The sequence below is a fragment of the Littorina saxatilis genome, linkage group LG12, assembly GCF_037325665.1.
Source record: "Littorina saxatilis isolate snail1 linkage group LG12, US_GU_Lsax_2.0, whole genome shotgun sequence".
Lineage (NCBI taxonomy): Eukaryota > Metazoa > Mollusca > Gastropoda > Littorinimorpha > Littorinidae > Littorina > Littorina saxatilis.
The window spans coordinates 40,406,699-40,423,961 of NC_090256.1; the positions used below are offsets into that span (position 1 = coordinate 40,406,699).

Genomic DNA, 17,263 nt, shown 5'->3' on the forward strand with positions numbered 1-17,263 from the left:
AGCACAGATATCGAAACTAAAAGCTATATTTTACTGGCTAGTTCTCTCCCTTGTCGCGATTTTGCGCGAGACCCACACGGATCCTGACTAGAAATGCCGAAGTAAAAACAAAAACGCACAGTATTTACTGTTCATCGGGGAATATTCTGTTAAAGTCTGACTTTCAGTGACCCACAATGAATCCAACCTGTGCTGAGGAGGTAGTGTTAAGTTGTAAAATGTTCTGTTTTTGTACTCAAAGAGCATTTTTCGTGAGGGAAGTAAAATGTTCTTACCGTCTCAAGTTCTCAATCTGACTGACTTAGTAACTCAATTTTTTGAATTTCCTTTAAATTTAGTTTTCGATTACGATGCAATAATTCAGACCCCGATTAGATCTGCACACTAGCTAAAGATCAAACACCAATAGCAAAAACAAAAACAAATAGCCCTGTGCGAAATGACATTATTCTTTTGTCACTGTCACTGTCAGCAGTTAATAAGTTAAATACCCTACTAATTTTGTTGTACTTATATTTATAATTCACACAATTGCTGAACAACAGACCTTTTTTTCCAATTCATACACTTGGTGTTTGTTTCTGTCACACTTCATTCTTCATTTCACTGTTTTTCAGGCTTTGAAGATTCGCATTCGAGATATCAACCCCCACATTGTGTGCTCCCTGTGTGCGGGTTACTTCATTGATGCCACCACAATCACAGAATGCCTGCATACATGTGAGAGTGTAGATCTGTATTGTCTGTTACTGTTAGCACAGTGATTGTCATACCCACAGAACTATATAGTTTTGTATGCGTGTGTAATAATGGACACTTATTATAATCGCCCCTTCTCACCAGAGCTCACGGCGAGTGTGAGTTCAAATCCCGGCCGCGGCTGCCTGGTGGGTTGAGGGTGGAGATTTTTCCGATCTCCCAGGTCAACGAATGTGCAGACCTGCGAGTGCCTTATCCCCCTTCGTGTGTACAACAAGCAAGCACAAGACCAAGTGCGCACGGAAAAGATCATGTAATCCATGTCAGAGGTCGGTGGGTTATAGAAACACGAAAATACTCAGCATGCTTCCCCCGAAAGCGGCGCATGGCTGCCTAAATGGCAGGGTAAAAACAGTCATACACGTAAAAGCCGTGGGAGTTTCAGCCCATGAACGAAACAAACAATAATTGTGTTTCCCTGTATGTTTTAGTCTGCAAGACATGCATCGTCAAGTACCTCCAGACCAGCAAGCATTGTCCGCAGTGCAACCTGAAGGTGCACGAGACACACCCCCTCTTTCACCTCCGCGCTGACAGGACGCTGCAGGACATTGTCTACAAGTTGGTGCCTCACCTGCTAGAAAGTGAGTTATCACCCTTGTTCAGTGGAGCTGAAATGTTTAGTACAGTGGAACCCCCCTTTTAGGACCTCCAAAAAATCAAAACAAAACAAAATCAGGTCTTAAAAACGAAGGTTCTAAAATGGAGGTAAGTTTACAGAGTTTATGAACAGAAAATCTGATTAATCAATGTCTGAAAAAGGGGAGAGTCTGAAAGTGTTGTGTCTTAAAAGGAGGGTCCCACTGTACCAGGAAGAATATGTTGCTGGTGTCCATAAAGCTTTAATTTTACAGAATAAAATATAAAATATTTGCTTTGTGGTGGTTTTTTTTGCGTGATATGCAAGTTAAAGTTTCACTTACAGAAAAAGTATGGGGGATATTTTTTTAAACCTTCCTTATTTTGTTGACGGGGGTCTTGTTGAAGAATTCTAGATGCAACGCTTAAACTGATGTAGGATGTGATTTGAGGTCCTTCAGCATCTTCAGTGTGTGAAACACTCTCTTTACCTGTATGTGTAAAATGTGTAAGACTTGAAAAGTCCCTTTTTGAGGTGGATTTTAAGGTAGCGTACAGTGTTTGTGGGCATGTATTATTGTATAGGAAATCGGGAATTCCGAATTCCTGATGAAATAGTTCCAGGACTTGATTTGCTCCAATATGGAATTCTTATATTGTTCTGAGTGAAGGCTTTCTTTGCCCTTGTATTTGCTTTGTGAGAAATTTGTATAGAAGCATTCATGAGCATATTATTATCAATGAATTATTATGTTTTGCAAACAACTGTGTAGCACTAGCAAGTAGTTGTTTTGAGGTGTGAACAACTTCTCAAATAACCATTTTGACTAAATGTATCTCTCTCTTTCTCCGAACACCTGTATGCCTTTTGTTATTCTCTTAATCTCTATCTTTAGTTTGTAATGCTTTCCCCTAGTGTATATGAAGTTTGTTTTGCGTTCACCTAGTGTATATGAAGTTTGTTTTGCGTTCACCTAGTGTATATGAAATGTGTGGTCTGTGCAGATGAAGAGAAGCGACGAGAAGACTTCAACAAATCAAGAGGAGTCGTAACACCTAAGAAGCCTGGCAAAAAAACAGGTATGGAAGCTTTCTCCTGTTTAGTTGTGTGAAGTGGTGGCATTATTTACATTGAAAGCCAATTTCCTGTTATTGTATTTTTGAGACTTTACGGTGGCTGTTTTCCTCAGGTTTGCCCCCGGCGCCCTTTACTCCGGAAATGCCTTGTTTATAGACGATCTATAGATAGACGATCCACTATGTACTTTGTGCCAGCACCTTTTTTTTTAATTGATTTTTCTACATTTTGTTTAAAAAGTGGGGGTTGCCGAGCACCTTGCACACCCCAATATATGATGACTTATTTTTCAGTACAGAAAATACTAACAACATCTTCAGTGCTGATGCTTTTTTTTTAACGTATTTAATTTTTCTTCCTTTGTTTTTTGTGTGGTGTTTTTTGGTTACTTATTTTGTTTTGAGAGATCAGTTATTGTGATTTGTTGTTGTTTATTTTGATCCATTTGGTATTGTAAGCTCTGATATATCTTGAAGTGTAAAGATATATTGTTCTTCTAATTTTTCAGAGATTCACACGCCACCCAAGTTATCCACTATCATCAACACGCCTGATGGACACAAGTTTGCTCAAGATGAACACATCTGCCTCTGCTTGGAGCGTCTTGGGTCAGTCTGTGTTAGGATGTGTTTGTGTCTGAGCAATCATCAGGGATGGCCAAATCGTCCGCCCGATCGCCAGGGGCGAGTAAAAAATCCGCCGGGCTAATTGAAACCGCCTGGCAACTCACCCGGCTGGCCAATGAAAATTCTGGCCAAATGCAACACTTTTGGTTTTAAAATCAAGTTTTCAAGCCATATAAACACTGCAGATCAACTGTGGTATGTACCGGGCCAGTGACATTTCTGCCGGGCTAGTGACTTTCTTGAAGTTACTCGCCCGGCTGGCGAGTAAAAATGTTGAGATTTGGCCATCCGTGAATCATGAAGGTAATTTTCTACATATTTTGGGGGGGATTAGTTCGTTAAACTAAAGCAGAGTGAGCAGTACCAGTAAAGCATGTTTTAACAATCACTTGCCCATTATGAATTCCCCTAATGCGCTTTTGTCTGTATAAATCACTTTTCTATAGCAACCACCTGTCTGTAACAACCACTTTCTGTCAGTGCCTTGGGTGGCTCAACTGTACTGTGGAACCCCCCTTTTAAGGCCTAAAAACATCAGTGAAAATCAGGTCTTAAAATGGGGATAAATTTACAGATATTATGGGGCGGGGATGTAGCTCAGTCGGTAGCGCGCTGGATTCAGTATCCAGTTGGCCGCTGTCAGCGCGAGTTCATCCCCACGTTCGGCGAGAGATTTATTTCTCAGAGTCAACTTTGTGTGCAGACTCTCCTCGGTGTCCGAACACCCCCCGTGTGTACACGCAAGCACAAGACCAAGTGCGCACGAAAAAGATCCTGTAATCCATGTCAGAGTTTGGTGGGTTATAGAAACACGAAAATACCCAGCATGCTTTCTCCGAAAGCTGCGTATGGCTGCCTAAATGGCGGGGTAAAAACGGTCATACACGTAAAAGCCGTGGGAGTTTCATCCCATGAACGAACAAACAAACAAACAGATATTATGAAAAGAAAATCTGAAAAATCACTATTCAATACCAACCACCTGTCTGTAACAACAACTTGTTCCCGGTGCCTTGAGCGGTACATGTACAACTGTACTGTGGAACCCCCCTTTGAACTTAATTTAAGACCTGAAAACATCTGAGAAACACAGGTCATAATACAAAGGAGGAAGTCTTGAACTGATGGTAAATTTACAGAGGTTATGAACGAAAAATCTAAAAAGACAGGGCCTGTAATTGTAGAGGGAGCTGCCTTAAAGTGGGTGGGTCTTAAACAGGGATTTCACTGTCTCGTCCTTTGCTGCAGCCCCCAGGAGCGCAGCCACTGCGGTCAGCGGGTACCACTGCGCCAGCTGGAGAAGAAGTTTGTGCGCTGTTCCATCCGTGTGCTCATTTCTCACCTGAAGGCCATGCTGCACAAAAAGCTGTCTGTACCCCCAGACCTCAAGGTGGGAAGCTTTCATCGCTTGTCTCCCTTGCTGAGAGCGGAGTAGACGAATTGTGGAAACAACTCTGTCTGGTCTTGATGGGTTGTGGAAGAGTTGCTTTTTCACAGAGCTGAATAGATGAATTTCAGAAATAACTCTGTCTGGCTTTTATGGGTTATGGAAGAGTTGCTTTCCCTTGCTATAGCATCACTTAGGCAAGCTATTTGTGACATTGTAGGCTTGCCTTGGTGTTTGTGTGGGTTGTGGAAGAGTTGCTTTCCCTTGTTTTTCCTTGCTATAGCATCACTTAGGCAAGCTATTTGTGACATTGTATGCTTGCCTTGGTGTTTGTGTGGGTTATGGAAGAGTTGCTTTCCCTTGTTTTTCCTTGCTATAGCATCACTTAGGCAAGCTATTTGTGACATTGTAGGCTTGCCTTGGTGTTTGTGTGGGTTATGGAAGAGTTGCTTTCCCTTGTTTTTCCTTGCTATGGCATCACTTAGGCAAGCTATTTGTGACATTGTATGCTTGCCTTGGTGTTTGTGTGGGTTATGGAAGAGTTGCTTTCCCTTGTTTTTCCTTGCTATAGCATCACTTAGGCAAGCTATTTGTGACATTGTATGCTTGCCTTGGTGTTTGTGTGGGTTATGGAAGAGTTGCTTTCCCTTGTTTTTCCTTGCTATAGCATCACTTAGGCAAGCTATTTGTGACATTGTAGGCTTGCCTTGGTGTTTGTGTGGGTTATGGAAGAGTTGCTTTCCCTTGTTTTTCCTTGCTATAGCATCACTTAGGCAAGCTATTTGTGACATTGTAGGCTTGCCTTGGTGTTTGTGTGGGTTATGGAAGAGTTGCTTTCCCTTGCTATAGCATCACTTAGGCAAGCTATTTGTGACATTGTAGGCTTGCCTTGGTGTTTGTGTGGGTTATGGAAGAGTTGCTTTCCCTTGTTTTTCCTTGCTATAGCATCACTTAGGCAAGCTATTTGTGACATTGTAGGCTTGCCTTGGTGTTTGTGTGGGTTATGGAAGAGTTGCTTTCCCTTGTTTTTCCTTGCTATAGCATCACTTAGGCAAGCTATTTGTGACATTGTAGGCTTGCCTTGGTGTTTGTGTGGGTTATGGAAGAGTTGCTTTCCCTTGTTTTTCCTTGCTATAGCATCACTTAGGCAAGCTATTTGTGACATTGTAGGCTTGCCTTGGTGTTTGTGTGGGTTATGGAAGAGTTGCTTTCCCTTGCTATAGCATCACTTAGGCAAGCTATTTGTGACATTGTAGGCTTGCCTTGGTGTTTGTGTGGGTTATGGAAGAGTTGCTTTCCCTTGCTATAGCATCACTTAGGCAAGCTATTTGTGACATTGTAGGCTTGCCTTGGTGTTTGTGTGGGTTGTGGAAGAGTTGCTTTTCCATAGAAACACTGAGGCAAGTTACATGACATTGTATTCATAGGCTTGTGTCAGTGTTTCTATGGAAACGAGGGAAAGCAATTCTTCCACAATTCATAAAAACTTGACAAATTATATCCGAATAGTATCTATTTTTGTGACCTCATGGAAGTAATTTTGATTAATTTTTGTGATTGCATGAAAGTAGAAGGGGGTTTTATGAACGTATTGTCTTCTCCTACACTGCCACTTACATGCTAAGTGGTTTGGGTGTTTCAGTTCTTAAAGGGAGGAAATTCATGCTCTGAAAATGTAATAGAATGAAAAATAAATCTTTGTAATTTGTTTGCATGGAGAGTGATCCTGCTTGTCAGTGGCACAGTGCTGTCCCCTTCTGTGTGTGTTTTTTTTTTTTTAGAAACTTTTATACTTTACATTGTCAAACTTACAGGTTAGCTGCATATTATGTATTCCCTGGTTTTCCACTGACATTTTCCTTCTTTTTTCTCATCCTTCCAGTTTGACATTTTGTGTGATGACGAGGTTCAGGCTGAAGAAACATCACTCAAACAGATTTACCTTATGACCTGGTATGGAAAGGTAAGTGCATAAATCTACGAAGTTCACACTCATAAACTGTGGCATCTTGAGCTTTTGGTTTAATAACAGGCTGTTTGCTTCAAGCAAAGGTCTAAAAATATCTCCTGGAAATGACAGAACTGATTTCAGGAAACAGATTTCTTGAGATTTGACTGTCCTTATAAAAACAAAGAACATTGCAACACAATGTCAGGCAGTTTAAAACACAAAATATGTCACATTGAATTGAGAACTGCACTAAAAAGCATCCAAATATACATACAGTCACTCACATAACACACACATAACCTGTTTTGCTTTCTTGGATTTGGTTTGTAGACTGTGAAGGCACAATCCTTCCTGTGAAAACAGTTCTGCTTATTTTATTAGATTTGGTTCTCTTGTGTTTTTTTACCAGGAGATCCCCATGGTGCTGTTCTACCGGTTCGCCACAGACGATGACAAGGTTTCCTGACATCCCTGAGCGGAAGAAGCTACACAGGAAACAGATCAAACTTTAAACATTGTTGTGAAATGCAGCGGTCATCAGTGTTGATGCTGCACGTGATTGACAGTTGTGAGTGTGAGCATAGCTTTGTTGTTGCACATCGCTTGCACTGCAAATGATTGACAGTTGTTACACGTCGCTCGCACTGCAAATGATTGACAGTTGTTACACGTCGCTTGCACTGCAAGTGATTGACAGTTGTTACACATCGCTTGCACTGCAAATGATTGACAGTTGTTACACGTCGCTCGCACTGCAAATGATTGACAGTTGTTACACGTCGCTTGCACTGCAAGTGATTGACAGTTGTTACACGTCGCTTGCACTGCAAATGATTGACAGTTGTTACACATCGCTTGCACTACAAATGATTGACAGTTGTTACACGTCGCTTGCACTGCAAAGGATTGACAGTTGTTACACGTCGCTTGCACTGCAAATGATTGACAGTTGTTACACGTCGCTTGCACTGCAAATGATTGACAGTTGTTGCACATCGCTTGCACTGCAAATGATTGACAGTTGTTACACGTCGCTCGCACTGCAAATGATTGACAGTTGTTACACGTCGCTTGCACTGCAAGTGATTGACAGTTGTTACACGTCGTTTGCACTGCACGTGATTGACAGCTGTGACTGAGCATAGCTTTGTTGTTACACATCACTTGCACTGCAAGTGATTGGCAGTTGTGAGTGTGAGCATAGCTTTGTTGTTATGCTTGGCTTGCTCTGCAAGTGGTTGTCAAGCACAGTGCTTGTACATCGCATACATGGGTTGTGTCATTATCCTCATCAACATCCATGGTTGTTCAGGCGTCCTTTATTTCCGTGGGATCGATACCTAAAGGCAGCAGTTTCATGCAGAATCATCTCCACGTTAGAACTGCTTTGTGTTAAATATAAACAAAGGTAGTTCCCAAACCATTTTTTTGTGTAGATGAGCGAGGGGAATGGTGATCTTTTCACGAAGGAGGTGTAGGCTGAGTTGTGTGTGATACTTTTTATTTAGAGCTTGTGATGTATGTGTGCCAATGAATTGCCCCCCGCGGGTTAGGGGGAGTCCCATATTGGTTGGGACGAGAAAGAATTTACCCGATGCTCCCCATTAGAGGCGACTAACGGATTCTGTTTCTCCTTTTACCCTTGTTAAGTGTTTCTTGTATAGAATATAGTCAATGTTTGTAAAGATTTTAGTCAAGCAGTATGTAAGAAATGTTAAGTCCTTTGTACTGGAAACTTGCATTCTCCCATGAAGGTAATATATTGTACTACGTTGCAAGCCCCTGGAGCAAATTTTTGATTAGTGCTTTTGTGAACAAGAAACAATTGACATCACCCCCTTTCCCTCCGTCGTGATATAACCTTGAACGGTTGAAAACGACGTTAAACACCAAATAAAGAAAGAAAGAACTGAAAATTGAAGAATTAATTGAAGTATAAATAATACAGTCTTTTGTCTAGAGATATGTTAAGAGCAGAATTCCCCTAACAATGAGTTGAAGAAAAAATATACAGGCAGGCCTGGATAAGGTATGCATGCACTTTTTTCAGCTTGTTTTGTCAGTGTTAAGAGAGACCAAAATGCATGAATGGAAAGGCTCTTTATTTCTTTTTTACCCATTATTACCAATTCAGTGCCCCATATGGCTTTTTGACCAATCAGGACGGATTCTAGGTGACCTGTTAAATGTTATAACGTTCAGGCAGGGACCCTTTTTGTATATCAAGCTAAAAATTGACAAAACAAAGTAAAAATTTAAATCAACAAGATCAGCGTGATTTATTCTACAGAATGACACTTTAAATGCTGTCAGATTCTTCTTCTTCTTCTGCGTTCGATGTTTATTATCGTGGAAGCGTAGACAGCCGATTTTCTCCCCACGCCAAGTTGGCTGCTGTCTTCCGTCTTCGGTGGTTGAGGTTCTTACTCAGGGTTGCCTCCTCCCCAAGAGTAGCTGCCTTGCTGGGCTGTCGAGTCCACTCTACCCGGGTTTGTTGTCGAAGTTTTCCTTCTCGTAGCCTTTGCCTTTCCCAAGGCGCACACAAGGCAGTGCGGGTTTTGAAATCGGAGTTGTCCTTCTCCTAGATGAGCGACCATCCAAGGTTGACGAGCCCCATCTGCCCGAAGCAGCTGGTTTTAAGGCGCCAGGGACCCGCCTGCATCCCTTCTCCTGTTAGTCGAAGACAGGGCCCGCCACGTGAAGGCCAGGAGCTGGATTTGACTGTCAGAGGTGTTTGGAGACACGAAGCCATATGGAGCATTTCTTGGGAAGTAGGCGCTTATCTCTACTTCCACCCCGGCATAACAGTCCTTGGGCCCCGCTGTCAGATAATACTCTCTTTATCTAAAAAAAAATACCGAAAAGCGAGTTTTGTCGGTGGGTGCGTTACGGAACAGCAAGGTTCCGCCCATTCTCTGAGTGTGAAATGCTGACCCGCTCACTTGAAATCTAAATTACCTAAGTTCGAAAAATCAAGTGAAATTGCGTCACTCGCGTTACGTCAAATGTATCTTTACGTCATTTCCCATCCGTCTTGAGTCGGTTCGAAATCTGTCGCTCTCTATTCAACAAGAAAAAGCGAAGCAACCGAAACGCATGTTGAACATGGTTTATCTTGTGAGATTGTTGTGTGTCAAACGCATTTGATCTGTGAATATTCATCACGTCAGGAGTATTACTCTGATTGGCTGACCCAGGTCACGAGAATTCTTTGACTGACAGGCATAATCAGGTAGGAGCGCTCAAGTTCCCATTGCGGCTGTTCTGTCTAATTCGCGGGGTCGCTTCGAAATTTGTTTTGGTCGAATTAAACGGTAATAAAACCGTTATCTATATATATATACCACTTGTGTGTGTGTGTGTTCGCGATGCACGGCCAAAGTTCTCGATGGATCTGCTTCAAATTTGGTGGGCATATTCAGGTAGACCCCGGACACAACCTGGTCGATCAGAATTTTCAACACGTGCTCTCAGCGCGCAGCGCTAAACCGATTTGTGTTTTTGTGTTCATCTTCCCAGATCCATTCCCAGTAACTCTTCCTTATCTTCTCCAGTGTTTTGCGTTTATCTCCCTTCCTTCGTGTGGCGTCAATCCATATTCCCGTTACTATTTTTAGAACACAACGCTCAATCCATATTCCCGTTACTATTTTTAGAAGGTCACTGTCCCGGCGAAGCCGGGTATTACTCTTCCTTATCTTCTCCAGTGTTTTGCGCGTTTATCTCCCTTCCTTCGTACGGTGCGCCGGCGAAGCCTGCATACACCCGGCAAAGCCGGGTCCCCGGTGAAGCAGGGTATTCGGTCGGCTCTACTTCTTCCCGGCGAAGCCGTACCCGGCGACGCGGGTATTCATCTAGTTTCTAATATGCGGACTGTTAGCAAATGATAACAGTCATGTCTCACAAACGATATCAGCATTCGCCTAAAAGGCTCATGCTTGATATCTTTTTTCTCGACATGCCTGTTATCATTTGCTAACAGTCAGCATATTAGAAATAACTCATAATATTGACGGACTGTGTGATGATATCTTCTGCTATGGTCTGTTGTCGTCTGTCATATGAGCGTTGATGCGTTGAGCTGTCGTTATGCGCCATACATGGCCCAGCTCATCCGGCTTCAGCGTGTTTTTATATCGGAGTGGTCCTTCTCCTAGACTGGTGGCTTTACAGGGCTGTCGAGTCCAGTCTACCCGGCTATTTGGCCATAGCGGGCTGGTTTGTTTATCTGAGGTGACCTTCCCCAGGGCTAGAACTTAAGATGCGGCTCTTGATCGCATGATGCTCCCGTCATTGGAGACCTGGGGTATTTCTTGAGTGTAACAGTGCCACCTGTTACCCCGCCCCATCCTGTTGGAAGCACCGCCAGTTGGTCCGCGACTGCTTATCCGTCCTGGCAAGCCTGGCTTATTTCGCAGCTAACCTCCATATCTGAAGGCCATCTCACTATCCGCCACCTGTGAACGCGCCTGGTTGGGGGTGGTCGCCCCTACTGTCCCAGGCTATGGTCTGTTGAGACAGTGATATCAAAATCGAGAAAGGAGGTCGAGATTTTGATATCACTGTCGAAACAGACAAATAGCAGAAGATATCATCACACAGTCAGTCAATGTTAGATATATTGCTAATTCTCTGGACATTTTGTATTTACTGTAAAGAAATTACAAAAGTATTTGTCTCAGTTTTGGCTGTTCCATATCCCTCCCTCTGATTATTATTTCTTTTTGTTCACTCTTTTCTTGTACTTTTCAGTATTTTAAAAATGTCTTTTCTTTCAAAAAGTCTTTAGTCACTTGCTCAACTAAATTCTGGGATCATTACATTTTCATATACATTTGTTTGTTTTTAAATTCAGGTGTTTTTGTTTTTGAAGTGGGGAAGCAATAAAGAGGTCGTCGATATCAAAACTGATATCGACGGAAATGTCGTTGATATCACTTTTACAATGAGCTCAGTTTTGCCCAGTTGATCAATGGAAATCCACGTAACATATGAAATAGCAATATTTGGTGTTTAACGTCGTTTTCAACCACGAAGGGTTATATCGCGACGGGAATGGAAAGGTACTTGTGTGTGTTGATCATTGTTTCATAATAATTGTTACACTGTGTCGTAAAATTGCTTTAAAAATCATCATCCCTTAGTCTTCAATATTATGTATGATTTTGCTAAACTGGAAGAATTCAGAAAGCTTATAACATAGATATATGTATTTTCAGTTGACTGATGTAAACTGTTGCTTGTTTTGTATTCAGTATTAAATGGTTGACCTGTGGTTTAGCAGCTGAGATCTCTGTGTTTAATTTTAAGGGTAAGGCTCAGGCTTCTTGGTCGTTGTAATTGGTACAGTAGAACCCCCTTGTAAGGCCTCCAACAATCTTGGAAATCAGGTCTTGGTAGAGGGGGGTGTACCGAAATAAAGGTAAAGTTTTAGGGGGTTATAAATTAAAGATCTGAATAAACGTAGGCTTAAAAGGGTACAAACTTCAACCCTCAGAAGGGGCCCGGGTTCGACTGTAGAATTGATGCATCAACTTTCTGTCAAATTATCAATTGTTACTCTACCAGATTATTTTAGTCATGCTTTCTTTGTTGGAAATTTGTGTAAAGTTCCTTTAAATGTTTTGCTTATTTGTAAGCCACTGATGGGATATGTTTTGTTCCATTTATGAAAATTGAACTCTCAGTGGTACATTTGTGTATTTTCAATTGCATTACATTGTACTCTGTTTTGTTGGAAGGAAGCCTGGGGTCTCTGCATTTTATTACAAAATATTCAGTTTGTGTGAGGATGAGTCAAGCAAGTATGGTTTTGCGCAGTATTTAGTTCTGAACAAAGAGGAATTTGGGTTGCGGGCTTGGATTTTTCTTCAGGTCATTTTTCACATGAATAGAAAGAACAAAATTCTGTATCTGTGTGTTTGTATTTTCTTCAAGGGCTGGTTTTTAGCAGGAGGAATGCTATACATCTCAGTAGATTTACAGCAAATGCACATGAGCAGAGTTACAGAAAATATCTGTATGTTTGTGTTTCTGTTGTTTTGAAGGGTTGTATTTGGCAGCAAAAATGCTGTACAGTGGAACCCCCTTTTAAGACCTTCAAAAATCTGAGAAAATCAGGTCTTATAAAGGATGGAGTCTTAAAATGGAGGTAATTTACAGAGGTTATCAACAGGACATCTGAAAAAGCAAGGTCTTAAAAGGAAGGAAGTCTTAAATTGGGGTGTCTTAAAACGGGGGTTCCACTGTACCTCTCGGCATATTTCAAGAAATCATGTGTGTGCTGGGATATTGAGAGTATTCTGTATGATTGTGTTAGTGCACATAATGTTCACAGAATGACAAGGTCAGCAACACAATTGCAAGCAAACTGGGTTTTTTATAGTTGAAAAGGCAAGCATTGAGGAGAAACTCAAATGAAAGCCGAGTTTTTTTCAGACACACATCATATGCTTTGGAGTTTCTCATTGCTTGTCGATAGAGCTCAGATGTTGACAATAACATGTGAGTTTGCCTTCTCGTTCTTAGTTAATAAGGTCTTGTATATAATATAAAGTAAGAATTAGCAGCAGTACCTTTGTGCTTTTAATTATTGCACAAGATTGTTGTTGGCAGCATTAATATTTCTGTTCTCTTATTTCAGTCTTTTTCGTCTGTTCTCTTAGACAGGACAATTTTCTCGTTTTGATTTTTTGTATGTATGTCATAATCTGTCCTTGAAGTGTAATAATCTCAGTAAATGCTCAGAATGGATGATTACATTATTTTAGAGGCTGCTCATGTGAACAGGTTGAATAAGTTTTTGTTTCAAACAAAGATAATATATTTTGGCAAGGTTGGTTTTTCGATAATGTTTTTTTCGCTTTCTACCTTTTCAGCTAGTGGTAAATTAATTAATACATGTAATTCCAAGGTGCTAAGGAGCATAATAATTTTTGAGTTCTGCAGGCAGAACAAAATGTATGTTCTTTTTCACTTTTTGAGTCACTTGAGAAAAAGTGACTCTATGTAATCGGTCAGTGTTAGTCTGTCCGGCCGGCCGGCCGGCCGGCCGTCCGGCCGGCCGGCCGTCCGGCCGGCCGGCCGTCCGTAGACACCACCTTAACGTTGGACTTTTCTCGGAAACTATCAAAGCGATCCGGCTCATATTTTGTTTAGTCGTGACCTCCAATGACCTCTACACTTTAACGATGGTTTCGTTGACCTTTGACCTTTTTCAAGGTCACAGGTCAGCGTCAAAGGAAAAATTAGACATTTTATATCTTTGACAAAGTTCATCAGATGTGATTGAAACTTTGTAGGATTATTCTTTACATCAAAGTATTTACATCTGTAGCCTTTTACGAACGTTATCAGAAAAACAAGGGAGATAACTAGCCTTTTCTGTTCGGCAACACACAACTTAACGTTGGGCTTTTCTCGGAAACTATAAAAGTGACCGGGCTCAAATTTTATGTGAACGTGACTCCCAGTGACCTCTACACTTTGACGTCTGCTTTGGTGACCTTTGACCTTTTTCAAGGTCACAGGTATGTCTTGAAGGAAAAAAATTGAAATATCATATCTCTGAAACTATTCATCGGATTTGATTCAAACTTTATAGGATTATTCTTTACATCAAATTATTTACATCTGTATTGTGTTGTGAATAGCAATTTCTTCCTGTCCATCTGATGCCTCATATAATATTCAGAACTGCGAAAGTGACTCGATCGAGCGTTTGCTCTTCTTGTTAAAATTTTGTTGTTGTTGATGACATGTGTATGAAAACATAGCATAATTATAGATATTAAAAAATTCTCTGTCTTATGTGAAACTAATAGTCTATTTTTCCACTGATGGAAAGAAAATGCAGGTGAACAAAAATGTTATATTGAAATGCCAATAAAAAGGAAATATCAAATAGCAAATGAGCAGTGTTGTGATTTGCAAATGTGAATTATCAATACACTTAGCATTTTCATGCAAGCCCCTTTAAGTGTTGGTTGCTGGGGAAATCTTCCTGAACTGCAGTGGAACCCCCCAAAAAATCTGAGAAAATCGGATCTTAAGATGGAAGGAGTCCTAACAAGTCGCGTAAGGCGAAAATACATTTAGTCAAGCTGTCGAACTCACAGAATGAAACTGAACGCAATGCAATTTTTCAGCAAGACCGTATACTCGTAGCATCGTCAGTCCACCGCTCGTGACAAAGGCAGTGAAATTGACAAGAAGAGCGGGGTAGTAGTTGCGCTGAGAAGGATAGCACGCTTTTCTGTACCTCTCTTCGTTTTAACTTTCTGAGCGTGTTTTTAATCCAAACATATCATATCTATATGTTTTTGGAATCAGGAACCGACAAGGAATAAGATGAAAGTGTTTTTAAATCGATTTCGGAAATTTGATTTTGATAATAATTTTTATATGTTTAATTTTCAGACCTTGTTTTTAATCCGAATATAACATATTTATATGTTTTTGGAATCAGAAAATGATGAAGAATAAGATGAACGTAAATTTGGATCGTTTTATAAAAAAATAATTTTAATTACAATTTTCAGATTTTTAATGACCAAAGTCATTAATTAATTTTTAAGCCACCAAGCTGAAATGCAATACCAAACCCCGGCCTTCGTCGAAGATTGCTTGGCCAAAATTTCAATCAATTTGATTGAAAAATGAGGGTGTGACAGTGCCGCCTCAACTTTTACAAAAAGCCGGATATGACGTCATCAAAGACATTTATCGAAAAAATGAAAAAAACGTCCGGGGATGTCATACCCAGGAACTCTCATGTCAAATTTCATAAAGATCGGTCCAGTAGTTTACTCTCAATCGCTCTACACACACACACACACACACACATACACCACACCCTCGTCTCGATTCCCCCCTCTACGTTAAAACATTTAGTCAAAACTTGACTAAATGTAAAAAAAGGGGTAAATTTACAGAGGTAATGAACAGAAAATCCAAGAAAACAGGGTCTTGAAAGGGAGGGTCGAGTCTAATTTGGGGTGTCTTCAAGGAGGGTTCCACTGTATCATTCCTGCACTCACTTACAACAATCAGAATCACAATTTCAGGCAAGTGAATGCACAAAATTAATCATGAGTCTTGAACAATATTCATATTCACACTGGTTTATTACATTTCAAGTTTTGTTTTTATTTTTCAGTTAATACATTGAATTTTCTTCACTCTAAAAGAGACAATTGACTAGGGCACACTGGTTGTTAAAGTTCTTGGTGGTGTTGTTATCGCCGTTGTTGTTACTGCTGCTGCAGTGGAATGTTATTGACTCCCCTCAAACCAATCAGCAGGCGAGCAGGAGAAGACAACTCCATTTCAGGCATTCATGCAAGCTTTGTTGCACTCATCCTCGGACAGAAAGTTGTTGGAGTTACCCCCGCAGCCGCCATAGATGAAATTCTCACACATCTTTGTGTCTGTGTTGTAGAACCATCGCGGAAAGTACGCCAGACACAAGCCAGTCAGTTTGGGCATGGTGCAGTCTGTTGGACAAGAGACAAGAATTGAAAACTTACTGGGGGAAAACAAATGAGTTCTCTGGGATTTTTTTAATTACCTCTTTGACTCACATGCGAAGCAAAAGTGAGTCTATGTACTCACCCGAGTCGTCCGTCCGTCCGTCCCCCCCGTCCGTCCCCCCCGTCCGTCCGGCCGTCCGTCCGGCCGTCCGGAAAACTTTAACGTTGGATATTTCTTGGACACTATTCAGTCTATCAGTACCAAATTTGGCAAGATGGTGTATGATGACAAGGCCCCAAAAAACTTACATAGCATCTTGACCTTGCTTCAAGGTCAAGGTCGCAGGGGCCATAAATGTTGTCTAAAAAACAGCTATTTTTCACATTTTTCCCATTTTCTCTGAAGTTTTTGAGATTTAATACCTCACCTATATATGATATATAGGGCAAAGTAAGCCCCATCTTTTGATACCAGTTTGATTTACCTTGCTTCAAGGTCAAGGTCACAGGAGCTCTTCAAAGTTGGATTGTATACATATTTTGAAGTGACCTTGACCCTGAACTATGGAAGATAACTGTTTCAAACTTAAAAATTATGTGGGGCACATGTTATGCTTTCATCATGAGACACATTTGGTCACATATGATCAAGGTCAAGGTCACTTTGACCCTTATGAAATGTGACCAAAATAAGGTAGTGAACCACTAAAAGTGACCATATCTCATGGTAGAAAGAGCCAATAAGCACCATTGTACTTCCTATGTCTTGAATTAACAGCTTTGTGTTGCATGACCTTGGATGACCTTGACCTTGGGTCAAGGTCACATGTATTTTGGTAGGAAAAATGTGTAAAGCAGTTCTTAGTGTATGATGTCATTGCTAGGTTTAGCTGAAGGTCAAGGTCATGTAAAGGTCAAGGTCAAGCATGTGAGTCGTATGGGCTTTGCCCTTCTTGTTTGTTTTACAATGGACATGTGAACACAAAGTAACAGTGACTACACAAACACAAGGGCAATGAAGGAAGTTGAGGGAGGGGGGCTGAGAGGGGGAGACGATGGCGGCTTTTTTTTTTTTTATCTTTGATCTTGGTGGTAAATCGAAATCAAAATTACATAAATGCATCAACATGCCGCACAGATACAAATATGGGTCCACAAACACGGCGCATAGCATAGCGGAGCAGACAGCAGTCAAGTCCAGATTATATAAGGTCTAAACAAAAAAAAGACAACCCGTTTATCTCTCTCTCTCTCTCTCTCTCTCTCTCTCTCTCTCTCTCTCTCTCTCTCTCTCTCTCTCTCCCTCTCTCTCTTTCAAACACACACACAAACACAAACAGCGACAGGGTCTCAACGTCCCCAACCTCTCAACGTTTCAACTTAACAATCAAAATGTAGAATACCATACCTGTC

The 17,263-nt window shown here is 41.0% G+C and overlaps 1 protein-coding gene across 2 annotated transcripts; it reads left to right on the forward strand.

Moving 5' to 3' along the window:
• Positions 1–71: 71 nt before the first annotated feature.
• On the forward strand, positions 72–14,290 carry LOC138981938 (polycomb group RING finger protein 1-like). Of its 2 annotated transcripts, XR_011460742.1 has the most exons (9): positions 72–200; positions 618–720; positions 1,191–1,343; positions 2,344–2,418; positions 2,925–3,024; positions 4,291–4,432; positions 6,312–6,392; positions 6,790–10,432; positions 10,898–14,290. XR_011460742.1 is itself a non-coding variant. In XM_070355114.1 (8 exons), exons 1-8 carry the CDS (start codon positions 177–179, stop codon positions 6,844–6,846), a joined length of 735 nt encoding a protein of 244 aa, XP_070211215.1. In that variant the 5' UTR covers positions 72–176; the 3' UTR covers positions 6,847–14,290. The 2 variants fall into 2 exon arrangements, 1 of the variants encoding a protein (XP_070211215.1); XM_070355114.1 differs by having other exon boundaries at positions 6,790–14,290.
• The last annotated feature ends 2,973 nt before the right edge of the window (positions 14,291–17,263 follow it).

Coding starts and splice junctions, on each gene's coding strand:
- LOC138981938 (XM_070355114.1), top strand. CDS start 177: ATGAATCCAACCTGTGCTGAGGAG. Junction 201..617: donor ATCCAACCTGTGCTGAGGAG/GTAGTGTTAAGT, acceptor ACTGTTTTTCAG/GCTTTGAAGATTCGCATTCG. Junction 4,433..6,311: donor CTGTACCCCCAGACCTCAAG/GTGGGAAGCTTT, acceptor TCATCCTTCCAG/TTTGACATTTTGTGTGATGA.